We start from the raw sequence: 15,625 nt of genomic DNA on the forward strand, positions 1-15,625 counted from the left end.
CCCGCCCCCGCCGCCCTCCTCATGCGAGGAGGCGGGAGGCGGTGACCCGAGCGGCGAGAGAGGCGCTCCGCTCACAGAGTGGGGGGGGGGGCGGGGATGCGTGAGCGACGGGCGGCGCCGGCCAATCGGCGCGGCGGATGGGCGCGGAGGGGGCGGTGCGGCGGGGAGCCAATGGGGAGCGCGCGCTGTCAGGAGCGAGCGCCTCAAATCATCGGGCTCAGCTGATTGTCCCCGGCACCGAGTTGCTCGGCGGCAGCGCGGCCGGCGGCGCGGGCGCCCCTTTGTTGCATGGCGCTGTCCGGCTGAGGGCAGGGCGGCCGGCCGGGCGCGCGGCGATCGTTGCTGCCTCCCGCCGCCCCATGAGCTCCCTCGCCGCGGGGGCGGCCCCGGCCGAGGGCCCCGCCGTGCCCTACGCGGTGGAGCTGGGGCTGACGGTGCTCCACACGGCGCTGTACGCCGCGCTCTTCCTCTTCGCCTACCTGCAGCTCTGGCTGCTGCTCTATTACCGCGAGCGGCGGCTGAGTTACCACACGCTCTGCCTCTTCCTCTGCCTGCTCTGGGCCGCCCTCAGGACCACGCTGTTCTCCTTCTACCTGCAGAACTCGCTGCAGGCCCTCCGCCTCCAGCAGCCCTTCGCCCACTGGCTGCTCTACTGCCTGCCCGGCTGCCTGCTCTTCGCCGGCCTCTGCCTCCTCAACCTCTACTTCGCCGAGGTGAATTCCCGCGGGCGGGGCGTTGCGGGGCTGGGCCGGGCCGGGCTGCGCCCTGAGGGGGCTGTGGGGTGGGGGGGGAGGTCGGGGCTGCCGAGCGCTTCAGGGCGCTTTTGGGGGCGGTGACCCCGCGTAGGGTGAGGTGGGAGCCTGCCCCGTGCGGCCGCGCCGGGCTTTCCTGCTCACGGCCCCGCGGTAGGGGCTGTGTGGGGAGGTGGGGGTGTGGGGGGGAGGTTTTGTCTCCTTTTATACCTTCCCCTCCTCTAAAAAGGACCAGAAAGTGGCAGCGAGCAGCAGGGGCTGCTCGGGCCTGGAGTGCTGCCAAGCATTACGTCACCAGCCAGAGCCTCTTCTGCTATTGTTGCTGCGCTCCCTCCTTCTCTCCATCCCTCCTCTCGGGTTTGTTTTTGTGCTCCTTGTTGTCAGGCAGAACCCCCCCAGCCCCCTCCCCAAATCTCCCTGCCCCGCTCCCCAGGCAGGGGTTCTTGCTGAGCCCCCTCCCCACGCGCCGCTCAGGACGGTGCAGGGTGCTGGCTGTTGTTACCGAGCTGCATTCCTCCTTTCCTGCCTTTCCCCATCATTCGTTATGTGGTTTTTGTACCCTCCTTTCACTTGCTTTTATTTAGCCTTAGCTTTCCCCTCCCCTTCCCCCTCTGATATTTTGCTTCTGCTCCAGTTTCTCGTGAGCGGCCCTCTGCCTGCCTGCCTTCCCGTTTGGTGACTCGTTTCATAAATAGACAGTACTTTCCTTCCAGCTTTGTTGTTCGGATTCTTTGCTCTGCAGCTCTCAGCTGTTTGCCAGCCTCACAAAGGAATCGCTAACACACAGCGGAATCGCTCCGTCGCTCCGATGTGTCACCAGTAGGAATTATGATTTCATTTTCCCTAGGAGATCAACGTGCACGTGATAATGTGAGGCTGGGAGATGTGGGGTGCTTCTGCCTTTGGGTTCTTCCCCTCCTGACACAAACACCTGGAGGAAGTGGGGGTAAACTGCCCCTCGTGAAAGCTATTAGTGCTGGGTATGCTGCCTGTCGAGTGGCAGCGAAGTAACAAATGCTGCATAGTGTGCATGATCCATCTTGGCTGTTAAAGGGAGCCTGACTTACCAACTGCTCCAACCAGTAGGTGTTTATGTCACCCAGCAGGCAAGCTGACCCAGGATCCCAGGTTCTGTTGCTGCAGACTGGCGTGATTTTGGTTTTCCTCCAAGTCACTGGACTTGATAGCAGGCTTTTTAAAAGGCTTTAAATAAAGTAAATTCAGACAGGCTCCCAGGCTGCCCTTCCTCCCATGATATCTGTTTTGCAGCAGACTTGGGCTGGGTATGCTCTGCTTCTTTCTCCTTGAAGACCTAGAGCCAAGGGAAATCCTGTCTGAGGAAATAAGAGCTCAGGATCTAGAGTGGGAAAGGATAAGATGGCTTATTAAGATGGGTGTGCGTGCTTAGTTACAGAGAAGGGCCTGACACTTGGCCATCCTGAGCAGCACGGATGTCCAGCACGCTGTGGTCTGAGTGATCTCACAGTGGTGGTAAGTGGTGAAAGCTATAGCTGCTGGGGTTTGGAGAAAATGCAGCTAGATGGACTGAAAGCCCTCGGTGCTCTTCTGGCTTCCATTTTAATGGGAAAAAAAAACAAACCAACAGTATTAACTACATATAGGGATACTTGGTCTCTTCTGCTTGGATAACAGGCTAGTAAGGCTAGCCTGTCTTTTCTTAGCTACCAATACATGGTGCCCTTCTGCCAACTGCATGCTTGGCTAGGATGTGCTCAGTGCTTTCCTTAAAGCACAGGGGGAGCTGCATTAAGGGATGTTAACAACAATGCTCATTATGCTCTCACTGGAAGAAAGTGAAGCTATTGTGGAAGAACTGTGGTTTAGCTGAAGAGGCTCAAGATCTAGAGATGTCTACTAGTGTGACTCAAACAGGAGATGCTGTGGAGGACCTGTCAGTTCTCGATTCTCACAGGCCAGTTGACAGCAACCTGTAGAGCGCAGGGCTTTTGGTGCTCTGGGGCTGCCATCCTTGTCTGAGATGTCCTTGGATAAAAGCATAGGCTGCTTCTGTGCTGCGGGCATAGCTAACCTTTGTACACAGTGCATTCTTTGTGGAGATGCTGGAGAAGTGGCATCTGTCTAAGCAGTGGAGGGAAATGTGGCCTGTGCTGTTTTGCACTGATCTTGTTTGATTTGCAGAGCTCTTCAGGGTGAGGGTGAGATGATGCTGAGTGGGGGAAGAGCCTCAGGAAGCAACAAATATACATGAAGAGTTAGAACAGCTTAGAGCACAAGCTAACACTAGAGCTGAAATCCAAATTAAGGGAGCTGCCTCATGTTCATCCTGTCTGTGGGGGTTTGTCCAGTCCCCATCCTGTCTTGGTCCCTGGGATCCCTGAGGAGGAGGTTTGACAAAATGTGTGCGGGCTGCTTATTTGGCAATAAGTGTCTTTCATTTCACCTGGAACATCGGGAGATGTCATGCCTTCTACTTGGGAGCATCTCTTCCCTCTGCTTCAGCTTGTCCCAACGAGTTTCTCTCTGGGAAATTGGAAGATTATAGTGCATCGCATCAGAATTCCTCAGCCTTGCTTCAAACCATTAGAATGCTGGCTCAGATATTCAGCCCAGGATGTTTGTCTGCCTTGTGTGGAATAGCTCCTCTGCCAGTTAGGCATCTGCTTGAGTAATACTACCTTTCCCAAGAGCCTGCCAATTACTGCTTCCCCCAGGTCATTGTCAGGAGCACAATACATGTAAATGTAGCCACAACCTCCACCCTGACCCTTTCAAAGACCTTGAACACTTGGCATCTCCAGCTCCCCTGAGAGTCAGCAGCTGAGTGCAACAATGAGTAAGGCCTTCTGCTTGTGGTGGAGCTCTGACGGGCTGCTCTGCCAGACTGGTGTGGCCGTAACCCTTAACCTGTCTGGGTTGCTCTAAGTGGTCCATCTGATTAGATGACATCAGCGTCTTTCATCCCTTGTTGTTCTAATTGTGCTGAGCAGACATGCATGGAGAGAGAGCATCCAGCCTGGGAGCTCTTTGTCCTTTTCTAAGGGTAATGGCCTCCTGCCTTTTCAGATGGAGATTTGGAAAAGCCTGCATCCATTACTACATTCTTCTACAGTCTTCCACGTTCCTTATCTAGCACACCTGGTGTGTGATCTTCTCCTCGGAGGGATAGCTGGTACAGGGTCACTTAAACTCAGAACCGCTCCATCTAAGGGCTGATGATTCCCTGGGGCCCCACAGTTCCTGGCTGAACAGGTGGCTGCCAGCGACCAGCTCTTCTAGAACATCACAGTGCGTTCTGTGTTCGTGATGGTGTAGGGTGATCTCGGTATTAGTGGGGCTGATGAGAGATCCTCCTTATAGGTGGCTTCCAGCTCTTCCTCAGAGGGGTGGATGGGAGAGATCTTGAGCAGGGTTTGTGGAATACAGTCCCAAAGTAGTCTAAGCTTGGTGCTGAATGACTGTGGTGAGAGAATATGGATGCACTTGCAGTAAGGTCTGTCCTCGTGGAGGTCATCTGGAGAGCCTAAACTCATTAACTTTATGAAGCAAAAAAGACTTTGATTCTGTCAGAAAAGGGACAGAATTGAAAGTCTTCTGGATATTTCAGACCTGTTGTGAGTGGTTGTACTGAAGTGAAGCTGCAGTTGGGTGAGCATTAGGGCTGAAACTGGTCCAGAGCCACCAGGGATGTGGTCTTTTACCTGTCATCTCTTAGCAACTGACATCTCCAGCACACCTTTGAGGATGAGCGTTTCTGATGCTCTGAGAGCATGCCCATAGCAAGTTCACCTTCTGGGTCAGTGATGTGAGCAGGGAGATCACCTTTGTGAAATACCTGCTCTTGTCACAGAAATACCTCTAGCTTTATAGGGGCCCTCTGGGTCTGTGGGTTTTTTTTTAGCTTTACTTTTTTTTCCCCAAATCTGTAGCTGATGGGAAGTGCAGAAAGGACTTGCTTCCAGAAAAACAACTGAGATTTGCTTAACTGTTACAAAAGGCTTGCTTAGCAGCAAACTGCCTAGTCCTGCTGCTCTGGGCCAGCAGAGACATCTGTTCTCCATTTTCAGCAGGCAACTGCATGGCTCCTGGGCTGGCTACCCAGCTGAACAGGAGGGGAAAAAAAAAAAGCTCTGTTTGTGGGGACTGTTACTGGCAAGTTGGTATGATGTGCCTGCCTGAGGACAGGGGCCTGGATTTCCTGCTCTTACAAGAAGCAGAACTACTCCTGAGCACTCTGTGCTGGCTTCTTTACAGCAGAGCCCTCCACATCAGCTGTCCTTGGGCTTTGAGAGCAGCAGATAGTCCAGCGCTGAAAGCCTCGCAGCACTGGTTCAAGGATAAATCCCAGAGGTGCACTGTGAACTGGACTGGTATCACCTACTGACCCCGTCCATCCCTGTGAAGAAACAGTGAGTTATGTCATCAGCTGAGTTATGTCTTTATAACTATGCAAACACTGTAAACTGAGTGGTGTCTGCTCTCTTCCTAAAGTTATAGATGGCATGGTAGGGGCTAAGAAAAGCCTGAGGCTGGTACCATGCTGTCCTTCTGCTTTCTGTGGCAGCAGTCCGAGTATGAGTCTCAGGTTCCTGTTGCACTCTTAACCCCAAGACAGCTTGGTGTGTTTCATTCCCCAGGGTGTAGGGCAGTCCACGGAGCCTGTCTTGAGTGGGGCTGCCAGAGCCAGAATCTCCTTTCTGTTAACCAGTGGCTTCTCCCTGCACAGCTGATGAGTTGTTCTACCCAGGGTTATCAGCTGGAGTACAATAGTGAAGGCTTACTAGTTGCACTGCTGCTCAGAGACTGTGGTTATGGGCTGCTCTTCTGGGAGTCAGAGCAGCAGTACAAATATCTTAAATGGATTTCCATGCTGCACAAATCAGGGCTGAGCCAAAGTTGCTTCCCAGCTGGCTGTCCTTCATGCCTGTTCTCACAGTCCCAAAGCACCTGAATGTAGCCTATAGACAAACTGAGGATAAGGCATGATTCAGATTTCTCAGAATTGAGATGGCCATGCCCAGGTTTCCTCTAGCTCTGGGCTTAGCATGGATTATGCCACGTCTCCTGTACTGCGGACTGGTATAGGCCAGGAGCAGAGTAGAGGGCTTTGGATTGCCTGTAGCACTGTGCTTCCTTGCTGTGGAGGCTGGATGCTTCCCTCTGCTCAACTAATGTGTGTCTTCCCTGCTTTCAAGGGCTACTGCAGTTTGTCTACCCTCAGACAGGGAGAAGAGTCAAACATAAGAACTGGTTCTAGGAACAAGGGTTGTTGAAGCTGTCCAATAGCTTGTGGGTGGGGGGGAGGCTTTCAAATGCGTAAAAGTACTGTAATAGAACAGACAACCCTTAAATTCCAAAAACTGTTGGGAATCCTATTGGCAGGAGCCTGATTTCTGGGGCTTCGTAGTGCCATCATTACCTCAGTGGAAGGCGAGAGCTGAGGAATCCCATCACAGAGAAGCTGAGTAAGGGTGCCTTGTGAGAGATGCTGATCCTTCACTGTGGTTATGGGTTGGAAGCTGACAGGGAGGGCTCTGCAGAAGTGCTGTAACCAAACCTGTGCTTGTATAGCAGTCAGTCTGGTGGGGTCAGCACAAGTGTTCTGTCTGCTGGAGGACTCTCTACTTCTTAAGTTCTTTCACAATCTGTGTGGTCAAGACACAGGCTGAATGTGACCCTCAGCTCTGGCATCCTTCCTGGTGGGGTCTGTGCTTCTCACAGCTCCTGCCATGGCTGTGCTGAACTGGTGTGTGCCAAGTGAGCTCTGAGTAGCACTGCCCACATGCTGCTTATCCTGACCACGTGTGACCTCCTGTCCCCCTGCAGCTGTACTCTGATGCTCGTGTCTGATGTGTGACTTTGAGAGGGTTTGCAGCCTTTACCAGTCTGTTCTTCCTTGTACTCGGAGTCCTGCTCCTGTATGCATCACCAGGGGCCACCCTGCTGCCTGAAGGGACGTGGAAACTTCTGCTGAATGATGGGAGTGCTGTAGGGTGTCTGAGGGTGAGCTTGCAGTTCTCCTTCAGCCCCAACAGCTGGGGTTGCAGGCATGGGTTCAGTATCCTGCAGTCTGTGGAGTTCTTGTTTTGAAGCACCAGTCCTTGTGCAATGTGCAGCTTGAGTCTGCTAATCCCTGGTGTTGAGAAAGCTCACAACCCAGATTCTCTTCTGGACAGAGTGTGTGCTGCTTTGAAGAGTGAAATAGTCTGCAAATGACTGTCGGCTAATCTGCTCATCTGTCAGGTGTGCCACACAACTTGGCAAGCTGGGCCTTCCACCTCTGCAGGACTGCCTTCCATTTGAGGTGCTTCTCAGGTGTATTCAGCACACAAACATCTTCAGGATGGAGGAAAGCCACGTGTTTGTTAGAGCCTGCAGGTCCACAATCCAATACCACAGGTCTATTTTTGGTCAGCTGTTTGTCTTGCTGAAGCAGCCCTTTCTAACAGGGAGATGAGTTTGACTGAACCCCTGAAATATACAGCACAACACTGGTGAACTAAATGTGTTTTTGGATGTTCTTGGTGACTGCTGGGTGCAACTTCTTCCCCTTGAAGTCCTTAGGTGAGATGTTAAAGTCCCTTACAGGGCAATAAATGTTCTTGCCAGTTGGGCACCTACATTCAGGTTTGGCTCCTGCAGGAAAAGGAGCACTATTGTCTTTTGCAAGTGGGTACAAATGAGTCCTGTAAGTGATGCAATCCTTTAAGATGCCTACTGGATGCTGGCTCTCCTGTTATATATATCTTTATTAAGTTTAGAGGTGAACTGTAGGTCATGTCAAGTAACGCTCTGCAAATCTTTCCCCTAGGTTATATTCAAAGTGAAATGTGCAGCTGATTTCAACAAGTACAAGTAAGTGGCACTTCTCTAATGTTGCCTTCAAACAGCTTAAGATGAATGAATGCTGCAGCGTTAGGAATGGGAGCTTTGGACCCCAGAGGCTGAACAACAGAGCTAATGCACCGTGCTGCACTCTGACAGATGTGCCTTGGAGCAGCACTGGGAGCTCTGAGGGTACAGAGGAAGTTGAGAGATGCTGCTTGCCTCTGTACACATCAGCAGCAGCTCAGTACTGGTGGTGCAAGCAGCAGGCTAGATGAATTCTCAAGGTTCTTCTGAGCGGGCCCATCCACAACAAAGACCTGTGGGATAAACATTGAGCAAAAAGTGGGATGTGTTTGTGCAGCCCAGGTGCTTCCTGACCATTTCCAGGGAAACCATCTGTAGAACATGAAAGCTCCAGTGGCTTTCAATAAAGGAGTAGCAGTGATTGTGATGACTCAGAGTATTGACTGGAGTTAATGCAGAGCTACAGCAACACTTAAAATCTGTGAGATAAGAACCTGACTGTCAGAAGATGAGTCTTGTAACTCAGGCTGCTTATGCAGTTCCTGCTGTATGAAAGCAGCTCAAGCAGAAAGACTCTGCTCACTTGAGATATTCAAGAAGCTTCAGCAGTTGTGCTGACTGCCTGTCTTCCGAGTGGAGCAGTGGGGCCCTTTGCCCGGTGAGGCAGCAGGGTGGTGAGGAATGACCCCAGAACCGACTTGAACTCCATTTCTTTCCCCCTTCTTCTCCGCAGGGTTCTATTGTATCTGGGCTCCATACTTACCAGCCTCCTCTTCCTAGTTGTGAACTTGACGTGTGCAATGCTAATCCACAGTGAAGTCCCAGAGAACCAGCTGAGGCGGACAGTCCTTGCCCGTGCTCTAGTCAATGACAGCCTCTTCATCCTCTGTGCCATCTCGCTGGCTTGCTGCATGTGCAAACTGGGAAAGATGTCTTCAGCGAATGTCTACCTCGAGTCTAAGGTAGGTGAAAGCTTTGTCAACTGCAGTGGGACTGTGTAACCACGAGCTGGATTCCCAACAGGATCTGCGTGCTTCAAGCTGGCCTGATGGCAGCTCTTGGGCTCTTCCCTCCAGAAGGTGCATGTTCCTGCTGTAGGAAAGCTCTACCCTCGGTGCTTCAGGGAAACGTGTCTGCAGCTTTGCTGGCACTACAGGAGATGGAAGTGCTGCTTTTCCTTATCAGGTTTAGAGGTTTAATTTAGGATTTGACTGGAAGAGAGGGTTCTCTAAGAAGTAAGAGATGTGGTTCTTGCAGTGTATTAGCCACTGAGTACAGAAAAGTCTGCATAGTACTGGTAACTCTGACAGATGTGTAACACAATTCTCTGCAAAGGGGATTTCCTGTTAGCCCAGAGTTGGCTGCCTGGCTTAAGCAACTCGAGGATCTGAGAAGAGTTGGGTGCAGGGAAGCCAGCTGCCTGGCTCTGATACTCTTGAGCTACTGTCTTCTCGCAGTACAGCTCTTCTCCTCACATCTTCTGAATTCTGTATTTCCACATGATAGAAGACTCCAGGACTCCTTCAAACAAGTGTATCTGTGGGCTTTATGTGCTGCTGTGCCTGGCTCAGGCAAGAGGCCAGCCAGAGCATGGAGCTTGTGAAGGATTTTGAATGCTTCCGTCCCTTTGGGGATAAGATAAAGAGGGTGATGAGCCTTCTTGCTGCAGGCTTTGCTACAAAGACATCTTGGTCAAGACAACTGCCTTGTGTTGGCTGGAGGCATCTTGCTCCTTAGCAGGTCATCTGCAGGACCACTCAAGGGGCTTCAGTTCAATGCCCTGAATGCAGGACGTGTGGGCTGGAGGTGCCTGGGACTGGCTGCCTGCTAGGCTCTGGTAACAAGTGTCCCCAAGGGCTGCAGGCTGTAGCCCGGTGGATCTGAAGGAGCCATAACTGAGCTGACAACCTGCTCGCATCCCTGCCTTTGTGGGTCAGGTATCCAGCTCCAGCCAGCTCTGGACACTAGTTAATGTATCAGTCTCTCTGAGCAGTGATTTATGAACGTGGCAACTTCCTCTAGTTCCATGCCCGAGGCTGGCTGTGGGGCCTTGCTCTTATACAGTGTACTCTGGAGAAGCCTGCTTTATCTCTGAGAACTCAACCTGACTCACGGAGGTCTTTTACATTCAAATGCTGTCTCCATTTCCTACCTTGGAGACATATCTTGACTTTCAGGGTTGTGGAGGTGCTGCAAAAATAGGATAGGGATGTGCAGAAGCATTACCTGAGTGCCTGAAAAAGTTGCCCTGCCTCCTGAACTCTGGCTGTAAACCTGCTGACTCCCAAAGCAGTATAACAAGTCTGGAGAGGCCTGGTAAGACTGCTGTCTTTGCCACAACGTGGGAAGGTTTGAGCCTTCTGACATGTGAGGAGGAGGCTGCTGCCAGATCCTGTGCTGTATACCATGCTCCTTGCCTGCTGGAGCCTTGCTTCAGTAGCTTTTCTGCCCCCTTCTTCTCTCCTGAACACTGAGGGCTTTGCTAATGGTGCTAGAGCAGGCTGTGTTCTTGTGCTTTGGCGTAACAGGAATTAGTTTGTTAAAAGCACATTCATGCTAACTTTTTAAGACAGTGTCTTGCAAAGCTTTAAAACTGGGAAAACAGCTGGCGTAGCTGGTTTGGATGTGGAGAAGGTTGAAGAGATGAGCTGCCTGAGTGGATTGTCTCCCTGCAGGCAAAGGTGGACCAGCTGCATTTTGCTTGGATGTGTCTCTTTCTCTACAGATCAAGTAGCTTCCTTTCCTAAAGCTAGTCCTATTGGAAAGGTACCACGACCTCAGGGTGCTTCTCTCTTTCTGACACGCTGGAAGGTTACGGAGACTGCTCTTCTCCTTCAGCAGCATAGGACAGCTGGCAGAAGGCTGTGGCTCAACATCCAGCCACTCTCTGGTGTGCTGCTTTGTGCATGGTGGGCTTGGCTTCTCCCACTGTGGGACTGAGGCTCGGATGCTGGCTCTCCTACCTTCTCTCAGAGGCGTTCCCCAGATATCTGACTTCTTTTCCAGCCAAAGTTCAGTTTGTGGGGGGTGCTGAACTGCTACAGAGTAAATAACCAGATTGACATCTCTGTAGTTTGTGCCTGATCAGGGTGTAAAGAAAAAAAACAGCCATATTTTCTTAATGGCTGTGAGCCGGCCTTCTAGAAGCTGCCACAGAAAGGCAGCGGGTGGGAGGGCACCTCTGGGTCACTTGTTTCAGCAATCAGCTTCAAACATCTTTGATCTCTACCTATCAATAAAATCCTGAGAACAACACTCCTGTGCCTTGAGCCTTCCCTGCTCCCAGGCAGTGCTGGTTGCCTCACTCTGCTACTCCAGTGAACTCATCACGGGGGAAAGCTCTTAACCAGTTCTGAGTATTTTAGCAACAACGCACAAATGTTCTGGGTCATTCGTGTCTGTGCAGCCTCTCATGCACTTGAGGAGGAGAGGTAAAGTCCCAGCTCTATAGGAAGGTCTGTATTAAAAACTTTGTTCTTTCTGTTCCAGGGAACATCTGTCTGTCAAGCTATTCTTGTGGGATCTGTAGTTGCTCTTCTGTATTCCTCAAGGGCTTGCTATAACCTGGTAGCTGTGGCCATATCTCCAGACAGTGTTCCTGGTCCATTTAACTATGGCTGGGACAACCTTTCAGACAAGGTGAGTTTGTCCATTATTCCACCGAGTCCACAGCTTGTGGCAGGGGGTTGCATCCTCACAGGAGGGTAGAGCAAGAGGGTGCTGCATGGGGTGCTTGTTTCAGTCTCCAGACAAGCTGGATTTCTGCCTTCAGAAGCCCTGCTTCTTCTCACTAGTAGAACAGGCCCCAGTCTTCCCCAGTCTGTCTGCTTCTTCAGGAGGGATTCCCTGTTGGGTGCATCAGTTTCAGTCTGCTAACTCTTCTTTTGGGGAAGAGGAGGAACAAGTCAAGTAGAGCAGAAAAGCAGTGCTTAATAAGGCATGGCTGTGTGCAAGGGAGAATCATTGGAGTAGGGAGGGAGCTTAGCAGTACCCTGGTGGCACACTGAAGAGAGCTGCTAGCTCTCATTTGAAATGGTAATGAATTGAGTTAAGGATAACAACTGTTGGTTTAGAGGACTCCTGCCTTTGTAAGGATTTTGCTGCACTTGTAGTTCTCCTAAGCTGTGCACTGTGCCCAGCACTGGGAGCTGCATAGTCCTGCTGATGACTTACTGTAAACATCTCTATGCAGGTGCACGTGGAAGAGAGCAGTGAAGAATACGTGGTGTTTGGAGTGGTCCTCTTCCTCTGGGAGCTGGTGCCAACGACTTTTGTAGTGCTGTTCTTCCGAGCTCAGAGGCTGAGTCAAAACTTGGTAGGTCTGAGCAAGCAGCTGCAGCTGAAATAGCCCTGTGCAGGGAGGAGCCCGAGGTGCCTGGTGCACTGGATCAGACTTAAAGGCTGTCAGAAATCTCACGTTTGGCCTTACTCTCTTCTCTTCAACAGACTCCAGCAGGAATGGTCAATAGTCACAGCTACAGCTCCAGAGCCTACTTCTTTGACAATCCAAGGCGCTATGACAGCGATGATGACTTGTCACGGCTTGGGGCCAGAGAAGGAGGGTAAGTGTTGTATTAGAAAGTGAGAACTTGGGTACTGTCCTGCGTGGAAGCAACAGAGCTTCTTCTGACACAGGAGGCAGCTTGGGCAAGGTGGATGGTCACAAGGAGGCTTGTGACTGGCCTTAGTTTTACCCCTTCTGTAACTCAGAGCTGTTTCTCCTAGGAGTGATCTCCTCTGAGAGGTGGATATCAACAATGGGTGCTTGTAGGAATGTGCAGTGGTTGTGGACAGGAGACCTCATCCAGGCAGGCTGAACTTTAAGATCTTGCTTCAGCTGAGGAGAGGGGGCCCCTAAATTACTTCAGAGGAGCTCGTCTAGAAAGTGAGGTGCTGCAGTCTGGGAGCAGCTGGGACAGATCTGTAGGAAAGCCTGGGCTGGGGGAGAACAGTCTGGTGTCTGCAGCAAGACCACAAAGGGAAATCTGGCAACCCTGGTCTTGCTGCTCAGGGCTCTGAGGTCCAGGGGTTCTAGCGAGGAATGGAGAGACTGCATCTCTGCTCAACCGGTTTTGGAGGGCCTGCTGCTCCTCTCCTCACACCTCAGGGCCGAGTTCCTTGGAGACACCACCCCTCAGAAGCAGGTTGGGATACGCAGACTTGCACCGTGGGCAGTGCTGGGGCAGAAGTCTTCTCTGAGCTGCTTAGAGGATAAGCAATCAATTACTTGTCTGAGTCCCTGTTTGGTTTCTCCCTCTCTCCTCCCAGCTTGGCCACCCCTCAGTGCTCTGGCTGCTACGGGTCTCTGGCTGGGAACGACAGCTACACAGCGGGTCCCCCTCCCAGTGGAGCTGCTGCCGACAGTGCCCCGCTGCTCTCTGCTGCAGGCAGCTCGGAGCTGAGTAACCACCACAGCTCATACCCTGCAGCACAGAACTGAAGAGGCTGCGAGGTCCCTTTTCTCCCAGAAGTGGCATTCATGTATAGGATTGTAACCTGGTTTTCTTTCCCTCTTCCCTGAAGCATCTAACTCATCGACACAAACATTCCACTACCTGCTGCAGCCGTGAGCAGGACGGAGCCCGTGGCTGCAGGCGGTAAGCGAGAGAACTGTGACTTTAAGGTACCATGTAGCAAAGTGAAGCTGAACTCTCTGGAAGCTTTTTCTTGGTCTGGTCTTCAAGATGTTGGCAGCTAAATGCACCAGAGCTTCCTCACTAGAAAAGAAACATCAAATGCATATTTGCACTTTTATCTGCACACTTGGAAGGAATGAATCTTGCTCAGACTGTGTCTGGTCTGAGACTGTTCTAGTTACTCTTTTAATTGCACATCCATAGCTGGGAGAGGCACCGTCTTCCTGCAAAGATGTATTCCGTGAAGTACTCTGCATCCTGACTCACGTGGGAGTGTGAAGCTGGGCTAACAGTGTTATGGGCAGGGCCTCCTGCAGTGTGTTAACGTGCCATATTCGCACCCTGGGGGGCTGCTGCCTCTGGGCTGAGAGCGGGCCTTCCCTGACTGCTGGTCCTTCCACCTGGATGCCGAACCATCCTGCCTAGGGCCGTGGGCTTGGAGCTGAGCTCAAAGCATATCCGTAGCAAAGACCTGTAATGGTGAGATCGAGTGCTCCTGCTGGTGCTAAGCTCGAGGGTTGGTTACGTGCAGTGATCTTATGGCAGGGCGGAGGGCTGCCTTGGGCTGGAGTGAAGGGAGGGGGTGAGGCTCTGCAGGCTGCTTTCTTTTGGGAAAGCTTAGGGCTGGAGTAGGCTCTGCAAAAGTGTGCACAGGAACGTGCGTGGCCCAAGGGCGTGTAAAACTAGAGCTGCTTTTCCCAGTGTGGGGCCTCTCCTGTTGCCCCTCAGTACTGAGTTGCATTTAGTAGAGGACAAAACTTTAAGCTGACCAAATGTGAACCAGTGGAGTCACCGTGGAGGTGCAGGATGCCTCGTTGAGGTGGCAGCGCGTGCAGTGGTAAAGCTACAGAAATCTGGGTCCTGGGCTCTTTTCCTTCCTCTCCTGCCTCTCTCCTGAGCCCTGGTGCAGGCTGGGGACCCGGAGTCCTGCAGCAGCTGTGTTGGGGGCTTAGCAGTGCTCACAGGGTTTGAGAGTGCTGGGTCAGGTGAGATCGCTTTCCAGATGTCTCTCCCTCTCTTGAACTGGAACGGCCAGGTTTGACTTGGTTTGCAGCTCTGGGCTCTTGGAGATGAGACTATTTAAGACTGGATGTTACTCCCAGCGTGTCTCTGAGCCTTCTGTGGGATGAGCAAAGCAGCTTTGGACACGTGCTTGGGTGGAGGTGCTGGTCTTAGGCAAGCAGCTGCTCGACCTCTAGTGAAAACTTGAACTGGAACTGCTTTTAACCTACTTGAAGCTGCTCAAACACCCACCTGACACTGGGAGAGCTGCCTGGGTGGAGGCTGTGCAGCTGTGCGGAGCAGCACAGTGCAGCTTGGGTCTGCCTGAGGGACGTGGGGTGGCACTGGATGCTGAAGGCCCTGGGCAGCTCGTGTCCACGTGGCGGTGCGTGAGGAGCCCTGGGGCAGCCCTGGCCTCTCCTGCAGCCTTGCCCACTCGGAGGGCAGGCGCCCTGTCAGCCGCCTTGCTTGCGTTGAGCTAAAGTCACCTGTTGCACTGAGAACACCTTTCCCCTCGGCGTGCTCCCTGTGCTGGCGTGTGGGCCTCTGTGCTAACCTGCTTCACTCTTACTGGCCCAGAAAAAGAGCAAAGAGCAACCTCTGCTGCTGTTCCGAGAGGCTTTTGAGACCACAGCTTCTGGCACATCCCTCTCCTTTAGTACTTGAACCAGAGATCTTCACCTTGACTGCCACAGCTCCCCTGGCTGCTGTCCCCTGGTGTAAGAGACCTGCCTCCTCCCTCCGGGCTGCACAAAGAGGTTGCTCCATCTCAATCACTGCTTGGCTTACAGCAAAGCTAACGAAGGACCCAGCCCGTCCTGTCCTTCTTTCTTCTGCCACAAGTCACCAAAGACAAGAAGTGACACTAGCGGCCCCTGGTCTTGCTTAAATTCCAAAGCACTCGGAGCACTTTAAGTTTTTCTTTGGAGGGAAGGGAGTGTAGTGCAAAAAAAAAAAAATAATAATAATAAAAATAAAAAACGAAAGGGCTACAGGCTCATTGTTCATATTGCACTGAAGCACACAACCATACGATCTTCCTGGCACTGGGCTGGCAGTGAGTCTCGTTGCTGATGTACTCGTGAGTGACTGGCAAAGCGTTTTGGTTTTATTCACCTGTACGGATGGCCGTTAATTTCAGAACTCTGACTGCTCCTGCTGGGGTTGTCCCGTGTTTTACTGAAGTAATTTATAGCTGAGAAGTACAATGACTTTTTTAATGCATAGTTGCCTTCATTGAATTTTTTTTTTTGTGTTCTTTAACAGTGTTTTGGCTTTGCAGTCTGGCAGCTGCTGGCTGCGACAGGAAGCTGTGGCCAATGAATGTACCTATTTCTTCTTCACTAAACTGTAACCAAGCACTACTATGTTGAAATAAAAACAAGTTTCTGTGCTCCATTGCCA

General features: G+C 51.9%; 1 protein-coding gene across 1 annotated transcript; it reads left to right on the top strand.

Annotated features, from left to right (window-relative positions):
• The first annotated feature begins 163 nt into the window (after window positions 1-163).
• On the top strand, window positions 164-15,625 carry GPR137C (G protein-coupled receptor 137C). Its single transcript, XM_085225961.1, has 7 exons — window positions 164-713; window positions 7,543-7,586; window positions 8,317-8,545; window positions 11,073-11,222; window positions 11,776-11,898; window positions 12,030-12,145; window positions 12,852-15,625. Exons 1-7 carry the CDS (start codon window positions 360-362, stop codon window positions 13,021-13,023), a joined length of 1,188 nt encoding a protein of 395 aa, XP_085082087.1. The 5' UTR covers window positions 164-359; the 3' UTR covers window positions 13,024-15,625.

The sequence above is a fragment of the Meleagris gallopavo genome, chromosome 5, assembly GCF_905368555.1.
Source record: "Meleagris gallopavo chromosome 5, MGAL_WU_HG_1.1, whole genome shotgun sequence".
Lineage (NCBI taxonomy): Eukaryota > Metazoa > Chordata > Aves > Galliformes > Phasianidae > Meleagris > Meleagris gallopavo.